Here is a 16489-nt window from a genome sequence, read left to right on the forward strand (position 1 = left end):
ATTTTAAATTGAGAAATATATGTCTATTGTTTACTAGCAATGAAAACCATCTATTGTGAATCATTGCCGCTATAAAGTTTGTTGCTTGTGTAAAAGTAATTTCTGATATTTTTGATGCCAAATTATTGTGTTTTAAGTGCATTTATAAAAGATTGGAGCGCATTTGCATTTAAAAGTTAATATGCCTGGTGGAAGTGCGAAGAAGCAAAGTCCTGGAGTTGACTCGTCGCGAGCAAATACAAGTAATAGTTCAGTACGAAATGCAAGCGGATCAACGGGGAGTAGCAGGGCGCGCAAAAGGTTTGTTTAGAAGAACTATAAGCATTATACAAAGTTATTTGAATTGTATAAACAATATCCAATTAATATATCTTACAGAAAGAGATGTAAAGTCAAGCGGTTTAGTGATAGTGACTTGGAATCCGAATTAGAGGATTGCAATATGGAGGACGCAATTGAAATCGAAAAAAAGTTGCGAAAAGTGGCCAAAGACAACGATCTAAGTCACGACGAGATGCGACAATTGATACAGGTGAGATTTTTGACTAATATTTGAAGTCATTCATTTTTTAATATGTCTTTCATATAGAAATTTGTTAAAAATGAACATATACTCGCGTTGGTCACTCTTAAAGCAGAAGATGAGATTGCGCGTGAACGCCGGGAATCCGAACAACCAGCCATAATAATTACTGATACACCCTCTGTGCCTAAATTGACGCGCGCCAAAGCACGCGAGTTGAATAAAACGCCTGGTATTACATTGTCAGCAATAAATGAAATTAAAGCGCCGGAAATCGCAACACTTATACAGGACGAATTACATTCAGATGAAGACGATGAGGAGTATGTCTTCAAAGAGGAGGATTTTATTGTATGCAAATATCATTTGTATTTTTCAAAATTATATAGTTTAAAATATTATAATTTTTTTATATATTCTAGTCCGATGATGATCCAAATACCACAGCTTCCGATTTGGATTCTAATCCGCGCACACCACAAACACCTTATTCTCAGACAGAAACCGAAGACTCGCCCGTAAAGCTAACCGACGATGGCTGTTTCAAAATACCATTGGAAAAACATAAAAGTGCGCGCGAAGATGTGCGTATTGCGGCGCGTACGCGTTCAAAATTATGTTTGGAGCAAAGAGCTATCGAAGATTTAGAGTCTGAGTTTGTGCCGCCTGATGTGGAACAAATTGATTTGCAAGACTTTGATATGACTGCGAACGATGAGGATTGGATGCAATTTTTAAACGATTTTTCAAAACCATTAAGTAACATATCATTAAAAAAGTGAAATAGTGAATTAGTTTAAATATTTTTTCAAATTTAATTACAGACACCAGTTTTGTAGCAGATGAAGATGATCCCATTAATGATCCCGAGTATGTTGCAGCCGAGAAGATATTTGGTTTGACAATTAAAATTGTTTCTGTTTTGAATTGATTAATTGAATCATAATTTATTGCAGAGGATGCCGAAGAGTTGCGTGACATCAATATACCCAGAAAAGAACTAACTGATCTCGTGGCTGAACTCTTCGAAGGTCTAGTCAATGAAGGTGTTTCACTTGAAAGCATTGAATTGAATACACCTGAAAAGTTTTTATTACATAACTACGGCGAAACAAGCATTACTGCAGACAATAACAATAGTCCGCCCACTGAGAGGCTGAATACACCTGCCATTCCTGTTAATGATGCACGTGACCATGTAGTAAGAGCGCTAAATTTTAACACACCAACAACACGTGCCTATAATACGCAAGCGCCACCGACGAATTATGTTGCTGATGTACCACCTTTAGTGCCCATTAATAATAGACCCAACGTCACTGTCAATGATTACACATTCAATCCGCATGTTGTGTCCACACCATCAACGCAACTACAAGCGCCGGTGGCATATACAAACAGTCCCGAACAAGGTGGTAGTCAAGTTGTAACACTACCCGCGTCCAATTTTTCGTCGGAACCTGAGTGGATAGCTGTTAAAATACCCGGCCAAAGTAACTCCTATCAATTGGCACGCGTTGTACCCAATGCTAATGCCTTTGGACCACCACCACTGGTGAGAATACAGCCACAGCGATTGATGCCAGCACGTCCAGCTGAACAGTCTGCTACCCCGAAAGCCACAGAAGATCCACGTTATAGTGTACCATACGACACGAATTTTACATATGAATATATTTCCATTCGAAAACATGTGTATACTGAATACTTAAAGCGATTTGAAAGTGTACGCAACATAACGCATGATGTGTCACAAATCTCCGAGTTACCAAACGAAGCAATAGGCTTTACAAAACAACAACATGATATATTACAACAACAGCTACGTATACACGTACAAATGCTAACACAAACATTTATACAAAGCTACTCACATCCGATCTATTGGAAGCTGTCGTTTAAAGCGAAAGATATGCTGTTGGAAATCGAAAAGAGAGCACAGGACGATGCATCGTTTAGAGCGTGGAATCTCAAGTCAGCAGTGAGCCTTATACAACAATGGGAAGAAGATTTAAATAAGGATACACCGGAAAACAAAGAAATGATGAAGTGAGTAATATGCAATAATATCAAAAGTGTTTCAATAATTTAGTCCATCCTTTACAGATTCATACACCACGAAATTAGTAGCACGTAAGTGTTGTTGGTTAATACTGAATATTTAACTTTTTGTAATAATGCTATCTGGACCGTTACAGCAAAAGCAATTGTCGCCAAGTGCCACGTTTTCCGCCACGCATTATGGAATTCGTATTGAATAGCGAAGTTTTCATGTATCCCGAATATTTGCCGCGCATACCGTTCATATCAAGGCGTAGCAAGTACGAAGCGTTTGCACCTGCCGAAATGCAACTGATTGCAATGGGTCTGGAACGGCATATACGTAAAATACGCGAAACAGGTGAGGAAATATCGAAGAAAACCTCGGAGTTAAAGGTGGTCGTGCAACGTTTGGCAAAGGATACCGTCTACGGCAAGTCGTATAGACGTATATGGGCTCAAGTAAAATGCTTGAAAAGCGCAGATTATTACAATCCCGTGAAGGTTAGTTACTGCTTATATAGAAAATATTCCTGTTATTAAGTATTCACTTTGCGTTTATCATTTCAGTACTACTTCGAATACAAACGTGCGCCACCAGTTCAACACAAACTTATTTATTTCGAAAACAACAAAGTATTACTGCCTAAGGATCGTTACACAGAGCTACCGTTGGCATGGCAAACACATATTGATGAGGTAAGTGCATATTTAATTTTAAATTATTACAAAATATTACATTTCTGCGCTTGTGTGCATATTATTGGCATATAACTCATGACCAATATGTTATTACTGCAAATTAAAGCTACTAATATGTTATGTTTTACACAAATCTCATTAATTCCAAAAAAAAATATTTCACAAAAATTTTAATACGGTTTGTTAAACGCTATATTGGCTGGTTATTGTACAAAAAATATCGTGTCATTACTGTTAAGCTAACATAATTAAAAATAGCAACTATTTTAGCCAAACACATTTATTGTGCGCCTCCGACACGATCTCTAGGTATCAGTCGCAGCTCCGAACCATGTTTCAAGAATACATTCCCTGCTGTCTGTTGTGGGCTAATACCAATGCCATCATCTGTTATTATAGCGCTGGTTGCTGCTGGCACCTTGAATTCTTCCGCCGCGAATTTCAGCACAGCTGTGAATGGTGTGCCCTCTGGTACGCTGAGCACTTTGAATGGCAATTTAGGATCCGATGTTAATGTAATTTTGAAAGTTACTTTCGAACTCATGTTGTATGCTGGTGGCTAATCAGGTTTCACAAATTAAACGTTGTGACGTGGTCACTTCGAAACTATGCAACTAAATTTTGCTGTAAATAGTACCGAAGTTTTAGCACAATTTAATTAATTTTTGTCACGCTTATTTATTGCAAAGCGCGTCTAAATATTTATATTAGTTTTTTCACAAAAAACTAATATTTTTTTATTTGCTAATTTCCAACCACTTATGTTTAGGAATTCACTTTCCACTTGACTATTTGAGAGCTGCAATTTGAGTAGTTATCGGTATAATAATCGATATTTAAAAAGTATATGTTAACATGTAAAATAAAAAAATATACATATATCGTAATATATATATATATATATTATTATTGTATATATTTTCTCATATTTTTATTTTTTTTTATTTCTTTTGTAAATATTAAATTATTAATTATTTATATGTTTTGAGTTGAACAAATATCGATAATTTTCTAATGCTATCAGTTTTACGCTACGAAATATTCACAGTGGGTACTGCATTTAAAAGCGATTCGTTCACAATGGTTTTGTTTATAATTGTGTTTTTGTCACTTTGACATTAGTTTATATTGCATTTCGCAGTGTTTTTGATTTGTGAAGTTTTTGCTAATTAAGTGACTTACAAAAACATATATATTTTAAAACTTTATTGTTAATATTTGTCATAATACTGTTTTGTCATTAGAAAAGACGTGCGGAAAGAAGAAAACGTGGTGTTTATGCAACTGAAAAGGCTGGTTCGTCCTATTTGGAATTCGTACGTGAAGCTTTGGGCGAAGATATAAGACTACCTGATAGCACAACTGAAGCCTCAACACCGGACAACAGTGGTGCTAACTCAACGTGGTTTTCACAGACAAAAAACAATACATTCTTCACGAAATCTCGTTCGAGAAGAAATATTGCTAATTGCGTGACGATAAATGTAAATTATCATTTTACTGGTGTTACCACTACAATTGGTGAGCCACAACAACCCACCAATAACGCAACTGCTTTAGCGATAGAGGATGCAACTCCTACGAGCAAAGAAAATTTGAATGCTTCAGATTTGGGATGTACGCCATTATCATGTGCGTCTCCGTTAAAGAATTCGAATATCGCTTCATTCAATTACGATTGGCGTTCAAAAACTTTGCAACCGATTGTTGAACCGAATCAAAGTGGCGCTAGCGTGAAATCTACTACTTTGCGGTGTATAAGTGAAGCGCGTGATTCAACAGTTACATCAGCACGACGCAAGTTGCATTTGCCAAGTCGGCTTAAAGCTGCGCACTTGAAAAATACGCGCTTCAGGACATTCCGCCGTGCGAGTCACACATTTGAACGTCATAAGAAAAATAAACGCCAACGGCAGCATAAATTAGGCTTTTTATTGAATAGCTACCGCAATAATTTAAAGCTCAAAGAAGTGTTCTACAAACGTGTGCCAGTTGTGCGCACAGTTTACAGATATTTCAAAGCTTTAGAGTTGTACACAAATTTGTTAAGAGATCTCAAAATGGCTTGCCGTAATGCTATCGCTGCCACAACTGCTGGTGGTGTCACAACCAGCAATACGCAACCGTTAACTACTAGTACGCCTACTGCAATGCAGCAAATACCGACAGCAAAATTTTTTGTGCATAGTGCACAACAATATTTCGGTAAACGTGCGCGCGTTGAAGAGGACGCCAATGTCTCGCGCAGCAAAAAGGCAAGCCGACAGGAGGAAAACTTCAAACATATGCTGCTGCCTGATACGGCTGAGGATGCAAATCGCAAAGATGCAAGTATGTATTGATAATGTATATAGTAAATAATTAAAATATATTTGCTTACCAATATGTTTATTTTTGTATACACAGTTTACGCGCTTAACTTTTATGAGAAGGTGGAGGAAGCTTTCAAAGCTTCTAATCGTTCTGAAGACTGCAAAAAATTCAATCATATACTCAAAACATTCGACCCGCGTCGTGATAAGGTTTCGGATTTATATTATGTGAGTGTAAAACGGGTTTATTAATAAATTTTTTTTTTTATTTGCTAATCATTTTTTTATATTTTTTTTATTATATATATTTATTTTTTTTTTAATAGAAATTAGAACAACTTTTTCTGCCCGAGCATCCTGAGCTGGCTCAGGTGTTTCTCACATTTCTGTTACCATCTGAAGCCGCAGAAATAGGCAAATTCTTCGAGCATTTCATGATTAACAATATGACTACGTTTATCAACAAATTGAATATTTATTTTAATAAACAACCCGCGCAAATACGTAAAATCTACAATTGCTTAGCTGAGTTGGCTGAGGATCCGGAGGTTACTATGAAGAAGGTTGAATCAAAAATTTTACCGCTGCTCAAGGGCAATCAATTCCTCATTGACTGGTTTTTGCAACAATTTACCGAGGCTAAACCACCAGAGAGGTATACAAATATTTTTAATAATTTCATGAATTTATAAAAAACATTTTTTTTTGCTTTCTACAGAATATTTTCAACGCCAGAACAAGTAAACTTGAAGGAAGTCGAAATCAGACCTAATCTCTATGAAACGCTCAATGATTCCACCGAAGTGGCAGCGCCTTGCTGTGAACTGCAGCAGCAGCAACAGCAACAAAACCAAATACACAGCTGTCAGTTAAGGGTGAGCAGTCATTTTGATTGTGGTGAATAAAACAAAAATATATTTATTATATATTCTACCTTTGTTCTATAGTATATAAATGGCCGCATCTTCTATGGCAATAAAATGACGCTGCCCGCTAAACTCTCCTTCATGGCGAGTAATTGTCAGCCTGAAACGGCTGAAGAATGTGATAACGAAGAGCTGTCGGAACAACAAATGCCCGAATGTGTGCATGGTATACGAGAGCATGGGGAGAAACAGTTGGCGGTTGCTGCGGACAAAGCGGCAGCAAATGCGGCGGCTGATTGTAATAGTGATGACAATGAGGAGGAAGATGTGTCTAAAGGTATGAGGTTATAATAAACATTATTTATATATATTTATCATATGTCATTCCCTGCAGTGCTTATAGTCGATACACCGAATGACGAGGACACCACCTCTTCACTGGAAGTATGTGACGATACTGCTCTTCGTGCACATGCCATGCGTCTTAATCCCGCCTATTATGGTAACACCTGCTTTGCGCCTGTTACAAGCACACCAAATACGGGCACTAACTATGCGCCACATCATCCGAATGCTAAGAAGTCAGCGTTGAATTTCAACGAGGAGGGGAAAATAATATCACCACGCAAACATCCAACACCAGGTGCACCTACATGCGCCAACACAAGCTTAACTCCGCTGCAATGTCTTTCGCCAAATGACGCGTGTGCTGCAACAACAGTTAACACACCGACTGCTAATGCGGTCAGTAGTGTTGAAAGCAACGCGGACGCACAGCAGCTACGCGATAAACGCAAATCACCCACAAAGAAAATTCGTTCACCTTTATCAGCGTCACGCTTACGTCCAAGCTGCAGCACACAACCAATGGTTGTGGTGTACGAACACAGTTCGGCCATTGCTTGCGCGAAGAAACTACAATCATTAATTGCCGAAGAAGACTGTGAAGGTGAAATCGATAATAAAGATCGCCTGGCTATTGTAGCTTGTGTCAAAAACGTCAGCGACACGAGTGTAGGGTCGCCTGATGCAGATGACAGCGTTATACTGCAATCGCATGAGCGTCGAGCAGGTTCACCGCACACGCCGCCACTGCTGTCAGTCACCAAAATGGAGCACAGTGATAATTCCGATGATTTGGAATTCATACCAGAAAATACTGAGGTGACAAATTCATTTGCGCACGCCTGCTACGACACATTACAACAAACAAAACGTGCTGATAGCAGCATGCAGGAGTTGTCAAATGCGTCCAATCCTACGGCCACAACTGAAAGTTACACTGAAGATTGTAAATTGGAGGTGGTTGCCACATTGAGCGCTTCAACGCCAGCTGACGTTGCAGCGACATGTAAATCCACTCGGGCCGCAGTTAAAGCATCCACAGCTTGGACACGCGAGGAGGACAAGCTCATATTGATCGAGATGAAGTTGAGCGCGGGCATAGAGAAGGAGCAACTCTTCCAGCGCATGCATGACAAGCTGCCAGCGCGTACTTTGGCGGAAGTTAAAGAGCGTTATAATTTCCTAATGGACTTTCTGTCAAAACTGCAGGGCAAATAAGTAGTTACTTTTGTTTATTTATTGTCTAAGATTAAGTTTGTATTATTACCGTAAATTTTTTTTCTAATAAAAATTCGGCAAATCGAATTTCGCGTTAAGAATTCCAAAATTTGGGTGTTTTATATATAATAATTTTGAAAAAAAGGAATTTACTAAAAAAACGAATTTTCAATAAAAGCTCGTTCTTTGGTTTGAACTGTTATGTAACGGTAAATGGTGGGTATGACAACACAGTTAAACTGGAAATACAAAAAAGCTCGTAAGCTTATCAGTTTACTAGCAATTAATTTCAAACATGTACACGTTGAAATATTTTTCAAAATAAACTCAAAAATATTTTATTTGATTATAAAACGTTTTCAAAATTTGCAATATCGAATACTTTTATTTTTTTCAAAATTTGTTGTACTCATCTAAACTTGAAATATGTCCAACATTGGCATTAATGGCTTCGGTCGCATTGGACGTTTAGTGCTGCGCGAAGCAATACGTCGTAAGGCACAAATTGTTGCAATCAACGAACCATTCATCGATGTCAAGTACATGGCCTATATGCTGAAGTATGACTCCACACATGGACGCTTCAAAGGTAAAATCGCGATGGAAGGTCAAAATTTAAAAATCAACGATTTAAGCATCAAGATTTTGGCTGAGAAGGATCCAACCAAAATCAAATGGAGCGAAGTGGGCGCCAAATATGTGCTCGAATGCACTGGCAAATTCACATCCACCGAGAAGGCGAGTGCACATCTGAAAGGTGGCGCACAAAAGGTGATTGTCTCTGCGCCCGTTGCTGATGCGCCCATGTTTGTTTGCGGTGTCAATTTGGATGCTTACAAACCGGATATGAAAGTCATCTCGAATGCATCGTGCACCACTAACTGCCTGGCGCCGTTAGCGAAAGTTATAAATGACAATTTCGAAATATGTCAAGGTCTAATGACTACGGTGCATGCGGTCACTTCCTCGCAGAAATGTGTTGATGCGCCGTCGCCGAAGAAGTGGCGCAGTGGTCGCGGTGCGTTACAAAGCATTATACCCGCATCGACGGGTGCCGCCAAGGCTGTGGGTAAAGTTATACCAGCTTTGAATGGCAAACTCACTGGTATGGCTTTTCGTGTGCCAACGCCGGATGTCTCTGTGGTCGATCTGACGGTTAGTCTTGGCAAGCCAACTTCACTCGATTGCATTAAAGAGAAAATAAAAGAAGCTTCAAAAGGTAAAATGAAAGGCATTCTTGGTTATACAGAAGATGAGATTGTATCGGCTGATATTACAACTGATGCGCGCTCCTCGATTTTTGACGCTAAAGCGAGCATAGGATTAACGGATACATTTTTTAAATTAATCTCTTGGTATGACAATGAATATGGTTATTCCTCGCGTATGATAGATCTGGTAAAATATGTGCAAGAGGCGGATAAAAAAGCAGGCGGAGATGGTAAAAAAGATAAAAAGGGAGGTGACAAGTGTGATAGTAAGAAAAAATAAGATGTTTTTTGATTAAATAATTTTTTAGTATACAATTTTTAAATAATGCTTGTTGTTGTTTTAATGCCATAAAACTCTCCCGAAATAATTTTTAGGAATGCTGCCTATTCGACAGTTCTTGGCCGGATAAAGAGGGTTCGTTCTAGTTACATTGTACCGACTGTCGTGGGAATGGCTTATGTTTTGCTGATGTAACTGACACACAACAATTTCTATTTGTTTACGTAGATAAACCACGCATGTAGGAAAAGTTTCTTACATCACTTCCAAAACTTTTATAAAAAAAATATACTTTTGAACTTCTTCACTTTATTTTCTAATGCGCTGCTTAAATAACACATAATAATGCACTTTTTTAGCACTTTCTTGGCGACTAAACAAACTTAGTAAGGTCTCACTTTCGATTGTGTGGCATGCGTTAGCAACCATGTATTCTTCTCACGTTTCTTCATAGCCATTTGCTTGTGACGCGGGTGTGTCGGACAAATCACAAAAAGCCGCTCTTGTCGCACCACAAAATAGCAATCTTTGCAGCGACGACGCAAACGTCCCTTAACCTTAAAACCGGCCACTTGTGTTAGCAGTGAATTGAATGGTGTGAGCAGACGCTGGAGTCCACATTCAATGGCTGTAGGTGTTGCAGTGATATTACAGTTGCTGGCAATTGGGCCACTTGGTGCCAGTGTGCGACAATTGGCCATTATGTGATATGTGCGGCTGCTCGAGTTGACGGCGTTTGTTTGCATATTGGTGGCGGCAGTCAACAGACGTACACCGCTTTTGTACACTTGTGCACCAATTTTTGTGATGAACGACATCTGTGAAAATGTATTTTATGTTTATTTTTATGGTTGCTTGTATTTATTATAAATTAATTTATTTTACCTTTTTAACGCTGCCAAAACCAAAATCGTTGCTTAATTTTCTAGCAGCTGTTATGAATGTTGCTAATCAGCTGTTTGCTTGTCAAAGCGGTGTGTCTACTGTTGTAGGTGACATCTGCTGTCGTGTTGTTTGTGTAAACTTTGTAAATTTAAAAGCTTTTAATTTTCAGCTTTCTTTTCCGCCATTTTAGTTGCCAATTTCAGTCAGTGCATTCAGTTCGCTTTTCACTCGGTCGTGCTTGGTTAATATTAATTTTGAACTAGGAATTTTGTTCAAATTTTAATATAAAATTTAATAAAATGACTTTTAAAGGAAACGGAAGAAAACATATTGTATCTGTAGCTAGAAATAAGCAAAAATAATCAGGTAATTTAAGCTGTGTGGAAGCGGACCTACTGAAAAGGCCTATATCCGTCCGTCTATTAAAAAGTTTGTTGGCGGTCATGGAGCAATGTATCGGGAGTGCGCCCTTTTTTGTTCTATAAAAAAACATAATATTGCTTTAATTCGCCAACTTGCATTATATACATACATATATATATTTTTATGTACCGCTATTCAGTTGCTTTCTCAGCCATATGTTGGCGAGTTGTTTGTACATAAAAGCTTTTTGTAGTAAATGTAAAAATATAGCTTATTCAGCTTCCTTTTCCGCCATTTTTGAACAATCGCAAACATTGAATTCCGTGCTGGTCTCTATACAGTTGCGTAGGAACAATTAAATTTTTAAACAACAAAATTGAGATTATTGTTAATTATGAGAAAATTATTTTCTTTCGTGTTTTTATTCGGTTTCGGTTATTCGGTATTACATGAACCCATATAAAGGCAATAATTTACAAAAAGTGTCTTTCGTGTAAAATATTGTTATATAGAGCGATATTTAAACAAAAGTAATCTTCACAATGATTACTTCCCGAAAAAAATTATAAAATTTGGCTTGAATACCAATAAACCAACTGCATACAGCGCCACCTTTTGGTGAATTATTTCTATATTAATTTTAAGATTTAAAAAGCGTTGAGCATTCTACATTTGATAGTTGCATTTTAACTGTTATTCGGTGCATATATACAGCATTTTTTTAATTTATAAATGTGATTTCCAAAATCTTTATTGAAATAGAGTTTTGAAACGGTATTTAAAGGAAGAAAAATATAAAAGGGTATGTGATATAAAACTGATCAAATCGGCAAAACATTTTAAAGAAATAAAATACATATTTCTTCAGAGGCAGTGTAAATATTTCAACATAACTGTTTTCGCCGTTCGAAAAAACAAGTGCAATAACAATAAGGTGTGTGTTTTAAATTATTTTTTCCATTAAATGAGAACTAAAGACACACATTTGTATATAAATAATATAAAAACAATAAACGATGCATAAATGTTATCGAAAGTTATCGGCAGCTGTGCTGTGCTCTGGCAATTTGCAGATAGTGCTGAACACAAAGACGACGACACGACACGACGTAGCGACGGCTGATCACAAATGTCGCTTTGAAGCCAGCGCCTTGAACATTTTGAAGATAAAAAATAAAATTTACATATTTAGTTTAAAGTGAAATTATTTACTCAAAAAATGTAAACATTGGCGATTTATTTGTTTTAAATAATCGATTGTTATTATAAATGATATATCAAAGCTATTTTACGTTTCTACTGGCAAAATGACGTCATACTTGGGAGAACTTTGAATAATTTTACATTTCACATGTTAGTGGCAGCTCTACAGCGGCCATTGTCGTCGGCAAAATTAGAAACATTTCTAATTTGGCGACAACGACAATTACAAGCTTGTTGTCGCGTAGTCGTGCTGCTGTCAAAAAATCTGTGTCCATAAGAACGCGTGTATTTTAATATTTGACAGATGTCGCTCGTCGCTTGTCGTAATGCGGATGTAAGACTCTATATAGAAAAAGAATCTCAACTATTGGGCGCGGTTTCCTCGATGATGTGGGCGAAGTTGCACATATAAAATTATGTGAATTATTTCACTTTAACAAGTGCGAGGGGATCCCAGTCCCGGTGGTGTCACAAAGGCTTAGGCGCGTTGATTGACAACCACTTAACTTATCGGCAGCTGCTGATAGTACATGTATTACCTATTTACTGTCTTTACCAAGAATATTCAAACCCTTCACTTCTCTTCAGTCAAATACAATAAACAAAATTAGGTTTTTTTGTAGAGTTCATTTTTATTATTACCGGAATAATATGTTTTGTAAGTTCATGATGATTTTGTTAGAGTTGCATTCTAATACATTATTTATTATATGTAAAATACATGTATATATATATTTATGTATGTATATATAAAGTATTGTAAGTTAAATATTTGCTTAACAAAAAGTGCAATAGAAACACTCTGCGTCTTACTTTTTTCCTATAAATCTTTTTCATTTTAATGTGAATGTTATAGTATGTGTGCATAAGATTTCTTTGAAGTAAATGTTTTTTAAGTTTCTATATTTGTAAGTATCTGTTGTAAGTTTTTTCTTACTTTAAGCGTAAAATCTTGAAAGATGTGTATGAGATTTAGTTTTTTGTTAGGTTAATTTTGCAAAACGCTTAGGCAAATAATAATGGTTGTAACATATATATATATATAAATAGAAATTTACATCTTTCATATACATATATGTATCTATGTAGTATAACATTAAATGCTCGCTTTTGGTAGTATTTCTATACACTTGTAGATATTTGCTTTTCAAGTTTTAGGTTATGTATTGTAGTAACTGCAGTAGTTTGATATATTTGTTTAATTTAAATATGTGTTTTTGACCGTTATATATTTAGTTTAATATTTAATGTTGCTAATTCATATATTGAATGCTAATATGTTTGCTAAGTATGCACACCGATTTCCGCAGCAATTCGCAGTTTTCCTTGTTTCGGAATTTCAATACGCGCTAAATTTTGTATATTTGATGTTTCTTTAATGATTTTGTTTACTTAATGTTTTTGCCTTTAGTTGCTAAATTTTAAATTTTTCTTTTTATTCCTAAAAATAAATCGTTTATATGTAGTTTAAACACACATATCTTTTATGATTTTTAAAATATCGCAAATATATTTGAATAAATTTCAAACTATAGTCTAACAGTTGATTTTTTTCTATTTTTTTTTATAATTTCTGTATACGCATATTAATAAAGTCGTTAATATATAATGTAAATGTTAATATGAAACTTACAAATAAGACAGCGTCGCTATGTCTTTTTTTCTTTTGCTGTTAACATTCATAATTTAAATTGTTAACATTCAAAACGAATTACTATTAAATTTATTTTTTATTTTTTTAAATTAAAAATGTTAATATTTCAGCTAAATTTTAACTACGTAATTAAATATGTAATTTGTAATGCATAGGCAAATGTTGTCAGTAGTTAGGAGTTTGTAACTTTTAACTCTAAGTTTAAAGTAGTCTCTTTGCTTAAATGTTAAGTGCTTACATTTACAGAAATATCTTGAATATGCCGTTAATTTAAGTACTTTCTTAATTTTTCATTACCATTACATTGATGTGTTGCAATTTAAACGGTATTTCAATATTTTTTTTTTTTTCATGTAAAGTTTTATTCCATGTAATTTTTTTTTCTTTATTTTTATTTTTGTTTTTTATATTTATTTTTATAATAATATAATTTTTCTACTAGCAGGCATCACTAACATGTTTTAGACACGTTTACGCTACTTTTAATATTTTAAAGAAAAAAATTAATTTAAAAAATGCAATAATTAGCAATCGCAATCAAATCCTTTTCAACTGCTGTGCAGCACTGTGTTGCAAAACAACGCAAAATCGACCCAGCTTTTAATATTTGCGACTTTACCAATATTTAATTTTTTTTTATAATAAAGTAGTCGCATTCTTTAGATTTACTAATTTTTATTTTTTTAAATATATTTTTTTCATAATCTTTCTTTTTTTTATTAATTTTTTTTGCAAATATTTATTTTATTAATAATATTTATTTGGAGTAAATGCTTCAAATGCTTTCTGTGAAATATGTATTCAACTGTTAGGTACTAATTCTCTGTTCAGTTAATAGTTTAATAATAAATATAATATATTTTAAAAATAAATTACTTAAGTCATCTTATTTAAAATTTTTTTTTGAATTTTTTTTAGTTTTAGCTTCGCTACAGCCTATAGAGAGAGTACTTATATAGAGTTTTTTAGGCTTAGAGGTATGCATAAATATATTATTTATTTGTATTTGTATAGATTTACGTTTTTAAGTGTATATTTGTTTTAAATTTTATTTAGAGTTTAGTTTTTTAAATATTTTTATAAGTTTTTTAGACTAAAGACTGGAAGGCTAACTACATTCTTATACTAAAAAGTTATTTTTTCGGTTTTAAAAATAAAATGATAAGAAATTGTATAAAGGCGTTAGCAAAACTCATAACTTTCGTAGGAAATGGTAAGAATATGGAACTTATATTTGTTATTGTTATTACTTTTATTTTTTCTTTACCTAATCGTATCTTTGAGGATAGTTTGAAGTTTATTTTCAGAAGAAGTAGAGGGGTTTCTGCATTTTCAGCAAGAATTATATGAAATTAACCTTCAAATTTATTATTAGAACAGTCACGTTTAGAAATCTCATCTCTGCAGACTTAAAACTTTTTTGAAATTAAATTAAGTGCATATCTTTCTCACTAAATTACGCTCATAACACTCTCAACTGGTTTCCAGAGCATTCCTAAACTAAATATGTGGCACAAAAATTCTGCTAAAAAGATTGTCATAAACGTTTTTTATGGTTTATTTTAAAGTTCTTTTGCATTTGATATATGATTTTATTTTTCAAGTTTTTTGAAATTGTATTCTTAAACCGTCAATATTCTTTTATTTATCAATATTTTTGTTTTTATCGATTTATTTGGTCGTTACAACATTATAAATATAATTTTTATTACTACTGATTTCTTTTCTCAAATATGTATTGTATCGAAAATCATAAAAAAGATTGTACACACATTTTTATTCATGAATTGATTACAACTAGATTTCAAACGGATTTATTATGTATTTTTCATTTTTCATATAAGCGCTGCACAGTGTGAACCCACCATAAGTTATGTAGTAAAGCAGCTGAGTTGTAGAAATTTCTTGGAAAAAGAATATATATATAGCAAGGGAATAAGCGAAAATGTGTACTTGGAAAAGGGTTACTGCAACAGTTAGGTGTTGAAATGTGTTTTTATATATTTTTTTAATAGTTAAATATGTTTAAAAGTCTCTAAAAATCAATTGATAGCGCTTGATATTTCATAAGTGAAAGCTTCAATTTATCGGAAGCTAAATAGCTGAATTTTTGTGTTTTTCAGAGTTTTTAAGGCAACTAGACTGTTTTTCAGACTTTGGTGAGCGCGCCATCAAAGTGCTTTATTTGAAAATACATTGAGATTGATTTCGAATTAAATACTATCGACTAAATGTTATCCTATAAAATATCGACTACGTGTATTTAGCAAAGATGTATTATTCGGAAGATTTTTTTTAAATCAATATGTTTATTGCAGTTAACAGACAAATTGAAAAAAAAAATATATATTTTTATATATACGTCATATATTCAATATATAGATCTGATCTCTGATTTCAATCAAGCATTTATGTTTATTCTTACAATATTTTACGTATTTTACTTTTCTTTAAACTTTTGACAGCAAATGATCTCTACATCTCCATATTTGAATAATTAATCGTTTATCGATAACAAACGTTTGTACCGATTGTGCAATGCAGGGGCGAACATTACAATCGTCAAACGTTTTCACGCACTATATTCACTCAATATTTGAAAGTTTTACAAATTGTTTTATTTTATAGCGAGATTTTATATTTTTTGGTATAATTATTGGCGATTTTTTTTTTGCGAAAATCAAATATTTCACCACTTCAACTTTTTAGTTAGTACTCTACAAGAATACATTCATATTCATATTTTTTAACCTCAGCATTCATTTCTTGAGTACCCATTGTATAAGTTTTTTTGTTCTATATTTTTGGAAATTAATATTTATGTATATTTTTCTCTGCGCATTTATATACTTTTGTTGTGCTTCGTAGATGATCACAATATTTATAT

At 34.3% G+C, this 16489-nt stretch overlaps 4 protein-coding genes across 4 annotated transcripts; 2 read left to right on the plus strand and 2 right to left on the minus strand.

Annotated features, from left to right (window-relative positions):
- The first annotated feature begins 45 nt into the window (after positions 1–45).
- On the plus strand, positions 46–8115 carry LOC105214837 (uncharacterized). The gene is made up of 15 exons (XM_011188496.3): positions 46–300; positions 379–532; positions 590–874; positions 946–1282; positions 1348–1419; positions 1480–2572; positions 2630–2656; positions 2722–3067; positions 3134–3262; positions 4510–5596; positions 5672–5805; positions 5904–6232; positions 6296–6452; positions 6525–6780; positions 6838–8115. The coding sequence occupies exons 1-15, from the start codon at positions 182–184 to the stop codon at positions 8004–8006; spliced, it is 5694 nt and encodes a 1897-aa protein (XP_011186798.2). The 5' UTR covers positions 46–181; the 3' UTR covers positions 8007–8115.
- On the minus strand, positions 946–4085 carry LOC105214836 (ubiquitin-fold modifier 1). The gene has a single exon (XM_011188495.3). It carries the CDS (start codon positions 3807–3809, stop codon positions 3546–3548), a length of 264 nt encoding a protein of 87 aa, XP_011186797.2. The 5' UTR covers positions 3810–4085; the 3' UTR covers positions 946–3545.
- A 175-nt stretch (positions 8116–8290) lies between the features above and the next one.
- Positions 8291–9545, plus strand: Gapdh2_0 (glyceraldehyde-3-phosphate dehydrogenase 2). The gene has a single exon (XM_011188494.3). The coding sequence runs from the start codon at positions 8433–8435 to the stop codon at positions 9495–9497; it is 1065 nt and encodes a 354-aa protein (XP_011186796.1). The 5' UTR covers positions 8291–8432; the 3' UTR covers positions 9498–9545.
- Positions 9546–9786: 241 nt separating this feature from the next.
- On the minus strand, positions 9787–10543 carry LOC105214833 (39S ribosomal protein L36, mitochondrial). The gene is made up of 2 exons (XM_011188493.3): positions 10383–10543; positions 9787–10315 (listed from the first exon to the last, which is right to left on the minus strand). The coding sequence occupies exon 2, from the start codon at positions 10313–10315 to the stop codon at positions 9881–9883; it is 435 nt and encodes a 144-aa protein (XP_011186795.2). The 5' UTR covers positions 10383–10543; the 3' UTR covers positions 9787–9880.
- Between the last annotated feature and the right edge of the window lie 5946 nt (positions 10544–16489).

The sequence above is a fragment of the Zeugodacus cucurbitae genome, chromosome 6 (assembly GCF_028554725.1).
Source record: "Zeugodacus cucurbitae isolate PBARC_wt_2022May chromosome 6, idZeuCucr1.2, whole genome shotgun sequence".
NCBI classification, from domain to species: Eukaryota; Metazoa; Arthropoda; class Insecta; order Diptera; family Tephritidae; genus Zeugodacus; species Zeugodacus cucurbitae.

What these genes read in the sequence shown, in the direction of transcription:
- Gapdh2_0 (XM_011188494.3), top strand. Translation starts at nt 8,433, where the DNA reads ATGTCCAACATTGGCATTAATGGCTTCGGTCGCATTGGACGTTTAGTG.
- LOC105214836 (XM_011188495.3), bottom strand. Translation starts at nt 3,809, where the DNA reads ATGAGTTCGAAAGTAACTTTCAAAATTACATTAACATCGGATCCTAAA.
- LOC105214837 (XM_011188496.3), top strand. Translation starts at nt 182, where the DNA reads ATGCCTGGTGGAAGTGCGAAGAAGCAAAGTCCTGGAGTTGACTCGTCG. An exon ending in TCAAAGAGGAGGATTTTATT is followed by an intron (nt 875 to 945) that starts GTATGCAAATAT and finishes TATATATTCTAG; the next exon opens with TCCGATGATGATCCAAATAC. An exon ending in ATTATTACAATCCCGTGAAG is followed by an intron (nt 3,068 to 3,133) that starts GTTAGTTACTGC and finishes TTATCATTTCAG; the next exon opens with TACTACTTCGAATACAAACG.
- LOC105214833 (XM_011188493.3), bottom strand. Translation starts at nt 10,315, where the DNA reads ATGTCGTTCATCACAAAAATTGGTGCACAAGTGTACAAAAGCGGTGTA.